Source organism: Temnothorax nylanderi, unplaced genomic scaffold, assembly GCF_030848795.1.
Source record: "Temnothorax nylanderi isolate EJ_2023f unplaced genomic scaffold, tnyl_v1.0 TNYL_tig0061_pilon, whole genome shotgun sequence".
Taxonomy (NCBI): domain Eukaryota; kingdom Metazoa; phylum Arthropoda; class Insecta; order Hymenoptera; family Formicidae; genus Temnothorax; species Temnothorax nylanderi.
Genome location: NW_027249123.1, coordinates 44,521 through 58,996, shown reverse-complemented (window position 1 = coordinate 58,996; position 14,476 = coordinate 44,521). Strand labels below are relative to the sequence as shown.

Sequence of the window (14,476 nt, the reverse complement as noted above, 5' to 3'; positions counted from 1 at the left end):
AGAAAAGACATGCAAAATAGTTACAAGTTGCAATATTTAATTTTTTATTATTATTTAAAAAAATCTTATTCACGTCATATATTTTAAATCTTATCTTTTTGAAAACTTAATATTTTGTTTAAACTTAATGTATTCGATGGATAATACATTCTTTAAAAAATACATAAAAACTTTAGATTCTTTGCTATATCTGTAAAGATATTTACAATCTGTTTAAGTTTCTAACTTCTGTCTAACTTCTCTGAAACTTCTGATGCATCACCCACGCGAAAATCCCACCGGAAACGACTATACTGCTCCTGTAGTTAACAAAAAATCAGCAACTTATATAAACATACATCACTTGACAATAAAAAATCAATAAATAAAATTTAAATTTAAATATTTGAATTTGCACGAACAATTCTGTAATTAAAACACCATGAAAGGATTTAATTTCTATATAATCATGTATTCTTTCTTTCGTCAATAAGATGAAAGTTAACAAGAATGTTGGACGAAAGTTTTATTCGAGGAAAACTCGCATTGCCATTATCGATTATAAAAGGCGTTTTAAAAAAGAATCGCGGAAAAAAAATCACGAAAATCATCGATGAGCACCGAGTCTTTATTCTTTATATTAAATTCAGAAAAGAATTTCATTACATAGCACACGCGTGCGAATGCAAACGAGACGGGTTTGGTGACCTAAATATAGCATTTTCATTGCACTTGGAACGCAGTAATGATGAGCGCGGATTGATATATCGATCGTACGAAATGGGATAGCCAGGAAAACGATAAGGAACGGCGAGTCTTTCACCCTCGAGCGTTAGGTAATGCAACGATCGACCAAGTCGTTCGTTAATGCCGACGCAACAATTGGCAACGCGAGCCGCGGCTTCTGCATCTACGGCAATGCCGACGCTAATTAGAGACTACGCAAACACAGCTCAATTGGGAGCCATTAATTTGTTTGACGTAATGCGATCAACGGCGTTCCGCCACTAATAGGGATCGGATCAGCCTTAATGCATCAGCGACCGTCGACTGAAATCGCGATTGCGACACCGGGAGGTGCTTCGAAGTCGTAATGCGTAGGGATCAGATATCCCAGAATCACTTTGTAACATTTTGCCGCGGCTACGAACGACCAATATTTGATTTCTCAAACCAGTCTCTTCCACATTAAATATCTTGATGCTTAAACAAGTCTCCAAGTTTCCTTTCAAATCACAGAATTATGCTTTATAGTGTCTTTTCAAATTACTAAAGAAAATTTTTAACTAGTTGACTAATGACTTCCAAGTATTTTCGTCTCATTTAAAATACTTTGACTTTATGATACGAGACGGTGAAAGTTCCTCAATAGAGAAGAAAAGCTGAAGCTATTTCTGTGAAATATATTTAACTTTGAAATAAATTTAATTCCTCTCTTTATAATGCATGAAGATCGTATACGTAGAATAAACGTAGGAAGAACGCTTTATCGAATAGAGATTAAGTTACTTGCAGGTTAAAAAAGTTTCTGAGATATTTTGGAACAGCATGACACAATTAACTTATGTAAATTATAAGCCAATGAATGCCGATAATCTCGTCTAGATATGCTGCAAATCGCCAATAAACAGAAATGCACAAGCTACTTTAAATAAGTTAAGCAGACCGGTACGTACGTCTGGTTTCATACGTCTGGTCTCGAAAGACGATTTGTTAATGGGACTCATGCCAAATTATCATGCGTTGTGTAGAACAGTGTAGAACACTTTGATTAATTATCGATTCTTATACATACCATAGGACAAGTTGAACCGAGGGTGAATGCCGTATCGGATTGTAAGGTGCCACGTATAGCTCCCTGTTTTGCTTGAAGTGCATCAATATGTCCCGTGCGCTGTAAAACGATTAAGGAAATCGCGTTTAATCGGTTGCGTCGCAAATGAGAACGTGTCCAACAATTCCGATTGTCCCCCGCTCGGCGAGATAAACGTAATAACGCGTTAAGCCAATTTCGCGTGACAAAAGTTGCACACGTGTGGCACATCAAGTGTAATAATAGACCGTTAATAATAATGTACACGGTGGTGTAGACAGTGGCAGTCTTTTAATAAGCGGTCTGTAAATATATCCGCAAAAGTTCGTTGGTAAAAGCGACATAAAGACGGGAACGATGCCAATGACGGAGAAAATCTTACGCGTACAATATGACGGCATCGAGTCAATTATTATCTGTCATTAACGAATATTCGGAAAAGTTTCATCATAAAAGGGGTATCGTTTATCGACATTCCATGGGATAATTTAGTCTTCTAATTTCGGTGTAGGAAAGATGTCTTCTGGATTATCTGCTGTGCAGAAACACGCGAGGTGAATATTTCAAGTGCTCTCTTATCAAATCGTTTTCAAGATAAGGAGAAAAATTTTCGATACTTTCAAGAGTGATAACAGAGAACGCGCAATTTATCAAACGTGGTGCCGTGACGATAGGTCAGTGAGTGGCAGCGTATAAAATATTATTTTAGTTCGTTGATTTAAAAAAAAACAAAAAACGAAACTCACAAAGGTGAGCTGCGCGAACCCCTGCAGCGTTAAAACGATCGCAAGGTATTTAATGCGCTCGTGATCTCAACATGCTCCCCATAGAACAAGCGATTGTAATAGATTTACTGAATTTGCGATATATTCGACGGTTTGTGTTTTCAGACTATTCGAATTAGACAGACGCGCACAGTCGATCGATGGATCGTACAATCAGACTGGAAAAATAAACTCTCTGGCCGAGAACGTGTGCGGCGATTCACCGTTACGAAATGCTGTAATAATTCGATATAACATCGTGCCAATCCCCTCAGTCGCAAAATCTTTGAATAAATATTTTAAATATAATGATACAGCTGAGATACAGCAGAGATACTTTAGATTGAAAATATTGAGTCATCTTCTTGATCGCGAAGTTTCTTTAATTATATTTTACATCAGACTCTCACAGTAACTTTTTAAAATAAAAATAATTATTACAAATACTAATAGTTACCATTTCTTCAGAAATATTAAATATAAAGAAATTCAAGTTGCCTGTTAAGTGTTTTTTGTTTTATGCCAATTCAGAGAATCACAATTAATGTTTTAAATTAACGTTTTCTTAATTATATTCTGAATGCTCGAATGAGATCAATCTTTAATTCATGTGGAAAAGAGATAAACGTGCGAGTTTGCACAGTAATATAATTGTTTTATACGAAAATGGGTAAGTAAGGTACGCTAAAATCACATTTTGTACGATGCGTTGGTGAGTATATGCGGCTGCCCTTGAAGAGTATCCAAAATAGTTCCGCCACCTTGCACCGAAGCAGCTTCACACTATTATAAATTTCCCTCCCTTCTTTGTATACAACTATGTATTCGATATTCATATTTATTCGATATGTGGAAGAATAAAATTGAATATAAGATACTTCTGGCCTTTATCAGATTTAATTTCTCGCGCTTTTCAACAGTTCTGAATTATATTATTTTCATACACATCTTGAAATCGGACGCAGTTGGCAGCGATCGCTTTTTCAATATATGCATAAAGTTGCGTCCTATTTCTCATACACTCAAAATTCGTGTAATAATGACCGTTATTTATATATGTAATGTAGAACACAGGAAAAACTATTATTAATAAGAAAAAAAGAGAGTTTGATAAAAAGTACAGAGTACTAACCTTCCGTGATTTGCTACTGCAACTAACAAGCGCTTCGGTGCATATTGTTTTACGTCAACGGCGCCAAACTGTGACATTTTTTCAGCTATCTAAAATCAAATAATTCATAATAATGCAGACTGATTGCAAGCCATTCATCTTACGTACATCGCGATATGCAAAATATGCGAAATATGTATTTAAGATTTTAATTTTACTGTATTTGCAATATTATGTGCAATAATTAAACATAATACCTGAGAGGCGGTTATCGGTTTCGATTCTAACGTTTTCACATAAAGCCATTTTGGTCGAGTCGATTTCGGTTCAGGTCCGTCAAATCTCTAGCAAATTTTTTATTTATGAAAAAAATGGTATACGGTCGACTATTCTTCTCGCAAAGTAAATAACATATTTATCGTTAAAATACTTCGCATTTTTCTTACCAAGTATGACGTATGGCCGCGTATAATATTTACACAATTTGCATATCTTTTTACGCTATTCATTAATTCTGTATGCGTAAACTGCTTTGAACTTAAACTTCTGTAAAATTGTAAGAGAATAAAATATATTATATGGTTACTAAATATGCTAAGAGCAAAAAAAAAAATTATTGACTTTTAATTGTACATGCAATACGTAACTTACTGTCCATATTGTTTTGTAACAAATATATGAGCCAATCTAATAAATATGTAACCGGCAAAATAAGCATCCCATCCTGCGGTGTGATATCTATTATTGTTAGAAGACATAATATCTAAAAATTGGAAAATACTATAACTCATAAATTAACAGTAGTATTATATAGAATCAATATAAGAAAAAACTACATATCTACCATCTAATTCGTCTGAATTTATGAGCTTAATAATAGGTGATCCTAGCGCTACACGTTTTCCTCGCTCGTCTGTAAAATAATTGACTAAAGCACTTAGAGTATTAAGCTTCCATTTTTCTGAAAAAAAAAAAGAATGTATTTAATATGTTTCTGCACAATAATCATACAAACTAATAAATAAATATTAAATAATTACCTTCTGTTTGGAGAATCTCTCTCAATTCAAAGCTTAAAAATTTCGTGTCGTAAATTGTTGGAAATAGTTGATGTATATTATTCTTGAAATCAATATATTTTCCTGCAAAACGTTATCCATAACTAATTGCGATTTAATTCTCATCCCTTTGGGGTGTATCGCGAATAACGGAAAAACTTAAAAAATAAATTATACATACGTGGTAATGGCTTATAAAATTGTTGATACATAAACATAAAATCTAAAAAAGAATTATGTCCAATTATAGGTTTTTTCAGACTAACCAAGAGCTTGAACACTTTTGAAAAACCTATGTATGACTCGAGCAATACATTTTCTAATATAGAGCCTTCTTCCTCTTCCAAAATTCTTCTTGAGTCTGGTGGCACTTTAATCACAATTACCTAAAAAGTTAAAGAAATCCTAAGAAATTTGGATGAAAGTCTTTATTTCCTGAAAAACAGTATGGCTATACATACCATATTGTTCCCCGAGTAGGTCCAAACATTTGGGAAACGTCTCCTCAATTCTTTATGCATATAATACTGTAAAGTTGGAGTAGGGGACTCAATTTTAAACGAGTCTGTTTCACCGGCTGTTTTCAGCCATTCAAATATTTGAACAATTACATCTTTAAAATCCTTTTCCTCTCCGTAAGAGAGAGACTGCTCCACATTGTCGAACAACGTATTCTCTTGTAGCTGCTGCTGTAAGATTGCCTCGTCGATTTCATCCAGGTATGAAATACCTTCATAGACAAGCTGCAATTTTTTACATACACATAGATTCTTTATTCCTACAGAATGAACGTCAGATATAATTTAAGATCCTAATTATAATTAGTAGTAACTCGTAGTAAGAAATAAGTTAATATCTGTAATGGATACATTAACATAAGAAATGCATATATACTTTGTTGAAGTCGAATCTATACATGGTCAGGAACTCTAACGCTGTAATCTGCGATAGAAATTGTCTGTTCTTTGACGGAATGGATCTAGGCAGCAGAAAGAAATTGAAGGTCTCCGCAGTGTACTTGGTCTCATCGTGAACTCGTCGAAACGCCGAGATACCGAATTGAATTATTATGTACGGCTGAATGTGCCTCCTGTTGTTCTCATAGCGCTCGTGTACGGAATCGAACAAGCTGCAACGAAATGTTGCGAAATGCGAAGCGTTGTTTACCAATATTCATCGAAACGCTCGATTATGTGTTCCCAGGACAGTGCAGACTAACCTATTTTTTGCATCATCGCCTTCTATACCTGTGAATTCCCCATCAATCGCTATAAAACTCGCATTTTTCAACGTGTGCTCCAGGTGTGGATACACCTTGTTGAAATTATGATTCGTGACTTCAATCATAATATTATTTTTTTTTCGTACGTGCGTAATAACCTTAAATTGCCGGACGACCTCATGCGAGACGTCTACTGGTCTACGTGGTCTACTGCGCAAGAAAAGGTGAAGGGTGAAGTGAAGGAAGGTCCAGCTGTTCGCGGCGGTATCGCCATCACGTTCTCTCATGGTACACTACTCTGCAATGATTTCCCTTGATGATACACATGTAAAGAAAGGTATATACATGAACAAAATATTTAATTGATAAATGAAATTCTAATTGTGTTTATGTATAAGTAATGTATGTATAATGTAAAATGTGTGATTTAGTGATTTTACTTACTTTCTTCAGCTATTTTTTGAATACTTTCAAATACTTTGAACTCTTACAAATATTAATTTACATTTTTATATTATTTTTTTGCATTAAATATTATTTTTTCTTTGTCTTACTTGCATATTGTCTTTTTTATTTATTAAAATTTATACAACATTTTTAAACTAAATGAAATGTAGACACAAAAGTTTTATTTATATATGTATTTTTTTTATATTCTATTATAGACAATATTAAATTATTAGGTTTATTTACTTCTAACTCTATGGAAGATATACCACATATAAAAAAATTTATATTATATAGGGTCGGTTTCACCTTTTTTCGAATATTAAGAAAGTCTTCATTCCATAAAGACATCAGTAACAAAACATATTTAGTGTACATTTATCTATGGACTTTATATATTTTTAAAAATAATATATATACAATATAGGTATATATATATATATGTATATATTGTACAATATAATATAAACGTAGTGTAATTAATAAATATTAATATTACATAATAATTGATTAATATAATTAAGTAACTTTTAATATATAATGCATAATAAAATAATAACATGTCATATAATAAGTCAAATAGATAAAAATGTATAACGTGTAATGTGTTATAAAGATAAAAATGTAAACTAAAGTTTTCAAATATTAACGTATATTGATTACTCTTTCTTATTACTTTTTTGCAGTTAAATTAATATTTAACTTTTTACTGCTTAATTAATTTTGTTCTTTTAACACGTTATTCATAAGTAAGTAAAAAATAAGTAAACTGTAAATCGTTATAAATTAAATATATGTCTATTGTCAATAGACATATGTAGAAAAATGCATAACATGTATATAAAGCTCACAAAATAAGAGCCTCAAGCCTGTTATCATCGAAATGAATAGGGAGCGGGAAAGAATTAATAATAAGAATTCCCAAGAATGTGCAAAAAGTGAAACAACAGACCATAATATTTAAACATAAATGCAATCGAAAACGTATTGTAATAGAAAATATTAAAGTTCTAAAGAGAAGTGATTAATGTTACAAAGTACTTATAATCATTCCAACTTTCGCGTCTCGCAAAGAATATAATTCACTTATTATAAGAACGCGGTTTTTAATTATTACGCGCTATTATAATAATATCGTTGAGGAAAGCTCGAAGTGAGAAGGATACCTTCTCGCGAAAGGGTCATGAAGTTCACGATTTCCCCGATGATTAGCAGGTATCGCGATCTTTCGAGGAGATACATGTGCATGCATGTATACTCTGCTGCGCCGGGAGACCGTAAAACGGCACGGTGTATACGCTAGTGCTTCCGCACTTGAAACATCTTTCTTTTAACCGGGAATCGACTCTCTCCCTGGCAATGAACTTGCTCAAGGAGCGTTAGTGTGTGCGCGGCTACGACATCGGACAGTCCGTGCTCCTTCTCTCGGCTTGCTTTTCTCGCGCCTTTCGCGACTCTCCGGCTATCTCGGCTGAACAAGTCCCGATCCGTCAGGCGCACCATGCTCTTCAGATTCGGGATCTTTGTTGGCCTGAGCTCCGTGGTCACGACCATTATTTATTTCACGCCCATACCAGGTGAGTAAAAGGTCCAATACTAAGAAAAATTAAATAAATCCAAAGAGAAAACGTCCATTTTGAAGTATAGGAACACGAGATAAAAGCATACCTGTGCTTCACTTGACAGAGCAATCTTCTTTGTTTACCGCAAAGCATTCAGCTTTGTAGTTTGAAATGTCGAACCAGTTCAAAAGTTCATGTTGTGCGGCTATATTTGGCATAGCTTTCGGCAATACTTCCGGAAGAAATAAAAGAGAAAAATATATAAATTACCCTTAAGAAACAACTACTGATAATGAAACACTGTATACATTATTATCTTGTTTTAAAATCTTTAATATTAAAATCTTTAATAATATGCATAAACTTATATATGTATATGGATTATATTTATTTAGATAAATATTATTTATATACATTTTTTACTTAGATGTTACTATTCTATTTCTTTATCATAATCTACTTAAAAGCAAATATAAATTTAATTTTCTGCCTAATTGATTCAAATATAAATTTAATAAGTCCAAATATGTTCAAACATTCGAATATCTTTCTTATATTTTCGCTATAATAAATAAAAAGGTCTTACTTCAATTATTTATATGACACATTATTTGTATAAATGCTATCTGTAATTATTTAATAATTAAATGACAAAAAAATCCGAAAATGGACAACTGATTTTTTGGCACTAATCTATTCATGTTAATTAACTCTATGTCTACGTTATATAATGCGAAGTTACAGTTATTTTCTCTAAAATGAATTTTAAAAGGGCACAATGCAGAAATATCAAACTAAGGCTGCGTTCTTTTTGACGCTTTCAATGCTGTAAACATCATTCTATCTTCGTTGCATATCGAATATCAAACGAAGATAGAGTGATATGCTTTCAGCGCTGAAAGCGTCAAAAGGAGCGCAGCCAAAATATCAGCTTCTATCGGTATTTCATAAGTATTAGTTTCTAAAAACAATTTTTTTTCCCTTATATCAAAATGTGCGTAAACAGATGTGATATAAGTAGTGGTATAAAAGACTACAACACAGCCATAGTAAATAATATAATATAATACTATATATATAAATAATATATATATCTATATATATAGTAAATAATATAATGCTGATTTTAAATTTACATTTAAGCTAGTTTAAAGTGTCAACAACGTATACGACCCAGTATTCTCATATGCCGGATCGTATAAGTTGTTGACTTTAAACTAGCTTAAATGTAAATTTAAAATCAGCATATTGTACATATTTATATTGTATAAATGCATTGACATTAATTATACTAAATTGTTAAGTTATTTCTCACATGATTTACAGTGTAGAATGTTTTTGTTAAAATTGCAGAGTACATTCCATTTTTTCGAAAGTTTCGAGATAAAATTTAAAAGTATACATCCAGGTTATTTTTTATAAAACTATTGACTATGCTATTTGCGAAAGATTTCCAATATAGAAAGAAATATAGAAATTCTCCTCTTCCGAATCACGATATACCTATTTAATATGTCCCCAAGGGTGCTTGAGTTAGTGAAAAAGCGTTTTGCATGATTGGATCGAGTCTGTGCAAGAGGTGAATGACCTTAATCAAAATTTACAGTTATGTACATATGTATGTACATGCAACTCTGTTACTAACTACCCACTGCCAAGGATGCTGATCGCTCGCGGCTACATTTCTCAGATATAATGCGAGTAATAGTGTATAGTGTATGTCAACTCGAAACATATTGTACTAACTGTCGTGTTTTCAGAGATAATGCCATCAATCTTAGCATCTGATAGAAAGGAAGTAGATAGGACCTTTTTAAAATATCAAGCAGAAAAAGGATTATTACTATTAACAAATAAAAGTATACAAAGATAATATAATTATTTAATAACATTTCCGTCATACATATGGCTTCTTTTTTATCAACTGGCAGCAATTAAAGAATTTTATTTTTATTTTATACAAAATGTAAAATATTTCTATTTTGTAATGAAAAAATATCTTTGTTATATGTTTTTTTTAAATAAAGCACAATTAAATAAAACTTCTTTCGCACATTTTACACGCAGAAATCGTATATTTTATATATAGTATTATTATTTTTATTTTTACCAGTTTTGTTAAAGTTGTTTGCCTTCACTTATATAAGAATGTAAAAGTTGTTTACCTTCACTTACATACGAACATATATTTTTATTCTGTTGATGAAATGCACCGAAAAAATATGTTGCGTACACGTTTACGTGCATTTAATTAATTCTAAAATAACTCGAATGTCTCGAACGTCAGAAAATAATTATATTATAACAAAATAAATTTAATTTTTTTTTATAATTATTATATTGCACAAATCCCTAACAATAGTTTTATACTAATTTTTTTTTAATTTTTCCCCACTTGGAGATTTTTGTTAAGCATTAGACACAAGTTTTCTTTTATGAGAAAAACTTATATATATATATATATATATATATATATATGTATATGTATATACAATTTTCTTGATAATACAAGTACATCGCTCTTATAAATAAAGTGCAACTAATCGGGAAAAATTTTTATTACATTGTATTATTATTATTACATTAAATCGTTTTATTATATTATTTTATTTTATATTATCTTACATTATTTTATATTATTATTATTTTTATTATTAATGTTCTATTACATATTTTTAATTATTTGCAAAACTGATGAAAAAATTCTCGATATGGTAAATTTTTTCACGCCCCTAGTAATATATTGTTAAAATGTACCGACACTAAAATCGAAAGTCCTGTGTAAAAGTATGCAACAGCATGCGCGCACACAATTTCGCTTTTCGATAATGGGTCACTTCCGTTTTAGAGGTGCTCGAATTTTTTTATTAATTACATTTTAACGTATCCGAATATCAATGCCTTTTTTCGCGCGTGGCTGACTAAATATCTTTCACTTTCTCCTTTTTTATACTTCGAAAAAGTATCTGTCAAGAATTTATTCTTTGTGATTGCTCAGGGTCTTTGATAGCAAGTTTCACCGGTGTTTTGCCTTCCAGCAACTTTAATTGTAACTCACAAACTGATGTATTTAAAAGGCTATAAAGCTGATCGCTAACATTTTATTCGCTTGCAATTAATAATAGATATCTGTTCAATTAGGAGACAAAATCTTTTAACTAAAATTTTTTTGTATATAATTTCTTGTATAATAATTTTAAACGACTTCTTTTTATTTTTCCCTGGCAATTGTAATGGAAATTACAAATCGCGTGTAAAAATTTTACGATTTATTCCCAGTTTCTCATCGTAATAATTTGCACACGTTTGTTAATCGAAAGGACAAATTGCATAGGGAATAATTAATATGCGTACACGAAAGATGTGTTGGTTGATTATATACATGTCGACAAAGTGCGAAAATTATATTACGGATATATATCTATTGCTTTAATTGCGCAATCAGTAAATGAGCGTATATACATTTATATACCTATACATGCATGATTTTGAATTTTCGTTGATGATCGTGATTATACCTATCACACATTTTATGATTTCGGTAACAAAACATACGCGATTGTGCATTTGCGAATGTTTGACGATCAAATTGATTGTCGTGATTAGCCTTGCGTAGATGTAACTTGCACGTGAATCTATCCATGATCCATTCGCGCTTCCTAGAAGTTGTATTTATTAGCGAAATACGCGTACGAGACACTTGTTTAAATTTAATAGATAGTAAAAAGTACGAGAGATGCTTTACGTTGAATTAAACAAGTGAAAGCGTCAATTATCACACACGGTAAGCGTGGACTTTTATTTTGTACGAAGCTGTTTCAACAACATATAATTCTGAAAGTCTCACTCCGAAAACTTCCTGATAAATAACGAGAGTATAGAAAGTATATTGTCACCTAATATAAATATTGAAATAAACATAATGCAGGAAGTGTGAAAATATTAATTTGCAACGAAGTAAAATATGATCGATGTACTCACATTGTTTTGCATTTCCATAAAATCATTAAGGTAAATGTATCAATGCCTGGACAATCAGTGGACACGTACCTATGCCTTAGATAAGTACAACGCGAATTAACGTTTGGATACTATAACTAAAGTTTCGAAATACAAGAAAAAATATTTTTATCTTTGATCTTAATTCGCGTTATACTTATTTAAGGACTAAAATGATAAAGCTGTCCAGATAGGTACGTGTCCATCGACTATCCAGGCATTGGTACATTTACCTTAAGAAGATACAGGAAGGAAAAGCATTATCCATTTAAATAAAGCCTTTCTCTCTTTCTTACAGCTTATTTTACAGCATTTTCAATAGTATATGCGTACGCCAAAATTATTAACCTCCTTTCTAACATTCAGATAAATAGAATCTTGATTACCCAGTGACTCACATAGAGATAAATATCGGCAACTGCTGAATGCAGAACGCGAAATGTATCGAGCAAAACATTTTTATGCAAGAGAGATTTTCACTCGAGTACTACTTAATATATCAATTAAAGAAAAAGAAACTTTGTTAAGAGGGAAGAGAATTTTTATTAGCAATATGGAAACAGATGTGTCTTTCACTTTCCTAAGTGACAAGTAATGTTTTTAGTTTTACTACGATGACTTCGCTAAATTCGCGACTAAACAGTTTCACTTTGAGCAATGTTCGAGCGACAGCGAGTTACAGTTAAGTTAGATCGGATGATTGCATTACCAGCAACTCTCCCTGATGCATCTTTATAAGCAGACGAAGACGGAAACGTAATAGAATTAAAGGAGAGCTACTAAATAACAGAAAGATATAATGTCGAATTATTATTCGAGACAACTGGAAACACGCGGTTCTTACCTACAAAGTTAGGAAGTAATATATTTGCTCAGAATGACGTGAATGACAACCGCTTTTTAAGTACGGATTAGATAATGTGTACGTAATGTGTACGGATCTAAGTAATGTAACTTTGTTATCCAATATGTATTAGGTAATAACACGTAAGAGAAATGTAGGAATTTTACATTTCGCGATATGTTTGCTTGAGTTATAATTTTATGGTATACTACCAATCATCGAAGTTTAAAAAATTTTTATTCATGTAACATCCTGCGTATCACTTTGCGGGTGAAATACTCGGACAAAAAAAAATGTTCTAATAGACATATCGATCTCGAAGTCTAATAATCGTACCGTGGCTTCACACAGCTCTTTCCTTCGTGTACTATCTTTGACATGTTTGCGCAGAAAAAATGCTCGGACTGTTGTGTTATGACGACAGGAAACGCAACGGTTTTCTTTAGTGCTTTGTAGGTACGTATCGGTAATACATTTCCGCGGAGAAAAATGCAAAGCCATGTCGTTTTCAGAAATTTATTTACCATTTTATTTCTTTCTAAACTTAAATCGACCATTCTAATTAACTCTACACAAATCCACGCCGTTCATCATTTAATTCTTTTGCTTGCTATAGCTGTATATCTCTAATTTTTAACTTAAAAGAAAATTTTGTTTGAAAAGAATTGCTGCTAGATTAAAGAAAGAAGTAATCTTGTTTGAAAAAATTTTGAAATTCGATAGAAAAGAGAGATTTAGAAAAAGTAGGCGTTGTATCAAAATTCAAATTTTATTACAATTTTTATGATTTCTCTTTTTCTCACTTTTTTCCTCTTTCATCCTTTTTTTTTTCTCTACTGCAAAGGAACCATTTTAAATATTGATTGTATATCTTAAAAAAGCGCATAGGGAGAATTATATTTATATTATATATGTTTAATGTTATATGTTTTGTACTACGCTAACGAATTTGGATAGTTTCTCTCGATATGCCAACGTCTCGTTGTATTGAACGCGGACAATTTTTCGCGAGAAATACTTCGCGGCGCGGATAATTAAATTCATCGACTTTACACCTTCATCTTCAATCTATGGATTTATCATGCAGGTACATTCCAAATATCTGATTATCCTTCTCTCTAGAAAGTTTCGCTCGAGCAAGCCGACGATGTCGCAATCTCAGTGAATGACCGAAGAAAACGCGAGCTTAGACGTATCCTGCCACAGCGAAACGTCACTTGTTTGCCATCACATATAGCGACTGTTTCTATCCATCCATAAGTAAAAGTGGAATCGATTGGGCATCAGCGAAAGCGAAATCTATGCGCCGTCTGGACCAACTCGAAGGAGAAAGGTCGGGAGATGAAAGTATTCGCTCGCGCGGCCGGCTGAGGGAGATGGAACCCGGGGGTCTGATTGTCCGAGGATGGTAGGGGCCCGCGATCAGAGGGGCCCGCCGGCGAACTTTCACTGACGTTACAGAGCCTCTGACACATATCTCAGGCATACAGGTCGTCTCATGTTCAACACACGCGAGGTGTTGGCGCAATCGCGCGGGGATGCGCATAAAAAGCTGGTTGGGTACATAAAAAACGATCATGATCTTTGGTCCTCGAGGACGTAGACCACCACCGGGGTGGACTAGAGAGGGAAAACGATGACGTCACCATTTGCACGACCGCAGCAACGAAATTGGGC

At 32.7% G+C, this 14,476-nt stretch overlaps 1 protein-coding gene and 2 long non-coding RNA genes across 4 annotated transcripts in view; 1 reads left to right on the top strand and 2 right to left on the bottom strand.

The window, feature by feature from the left end:
* Positions 1-3,348, top strand: part of LOC139773386 (uncharacterized) — a 28,557-nt gene extending 25,209 nt beyond the window's left edge. For both annotated transcript variants that reach the window (XR_011718335.1, XR_011718334.1), the window contains one exon: positions 2,683-3,348. This is a non-coding gene — a long non-coding RNA (uncharacterized lncRNA). The remainder of the gene's footprint in view (positions 1-2,682) is intronic.
* Positions 21-6,258, bottom strand: LOC139773385 (pre-piRNA 3'-exonuclease trimmer). Its single transcript, XM_071707805.1, has 12 exons — positions 5,945-6,258; positions 5,620-5,854; positions 5,187-5,468; positions 4,907-5,111; positions 4,708-4,809; positions 4,512-4,628; positions 4,319-4,430; positions 4,114-4,213; positions 3,925-4,011; positions 3,689-3,777; positions 1,775-1,873; positions 21-299 (listed from the first exon to the last, which is right to left on the bottom strand). The coding sequence occupies exons 1-12, from the start codon at positions 6,232-6,234 to the stop codon at positions 233-235; spliced, it is 1,785 nt and encodes a 594-aa protein (XP_071563906.1). The 5' UTR covers positions 6,235-6,258; the 3' UTR covers positions 21-232.
* Positions 6,259-7,333: 1,075 nt separating this feature from the next.
* Positions 7,334-8,189, bottom strand: LOC139773446 (uncharacterized). The gene is made up of 2 exons (XR_011718345.1): positions 8,063-8,189; positions 7,334-7,990 (listed from the first exon to the last, which is right to left on the bottom strand). It is a non-coding gene; the product is annotated as an uncharacterized lncRNA (long non-coding RNA).
* Positions 8,190-14,476: the final 6,287 nt, after the last annotated feature.

Coding starts and splice junctions, on each gene's coding strand:
- LOC139773385 (XM_071707805.1), bottom strand. CDS start 6,234: ATGAGAGAACGTGATGGCGATACCGCCGCGAACAGCTGGACCTTCCTT. Junction 4,214..4,318: donor GTTACAAAACAATATGGACA/GTAAGTTACGTA, acceptor ACAATTTTACAG/AAGTTTAAGTTCAAAGCAGT. Junction 3,778..3,924: donor AACCGATAACCGCCTCTCAG/GTATTATGTTTA, acceptor ATTTGATTTTAG/ATAGCTGAAAAAATGTCACA.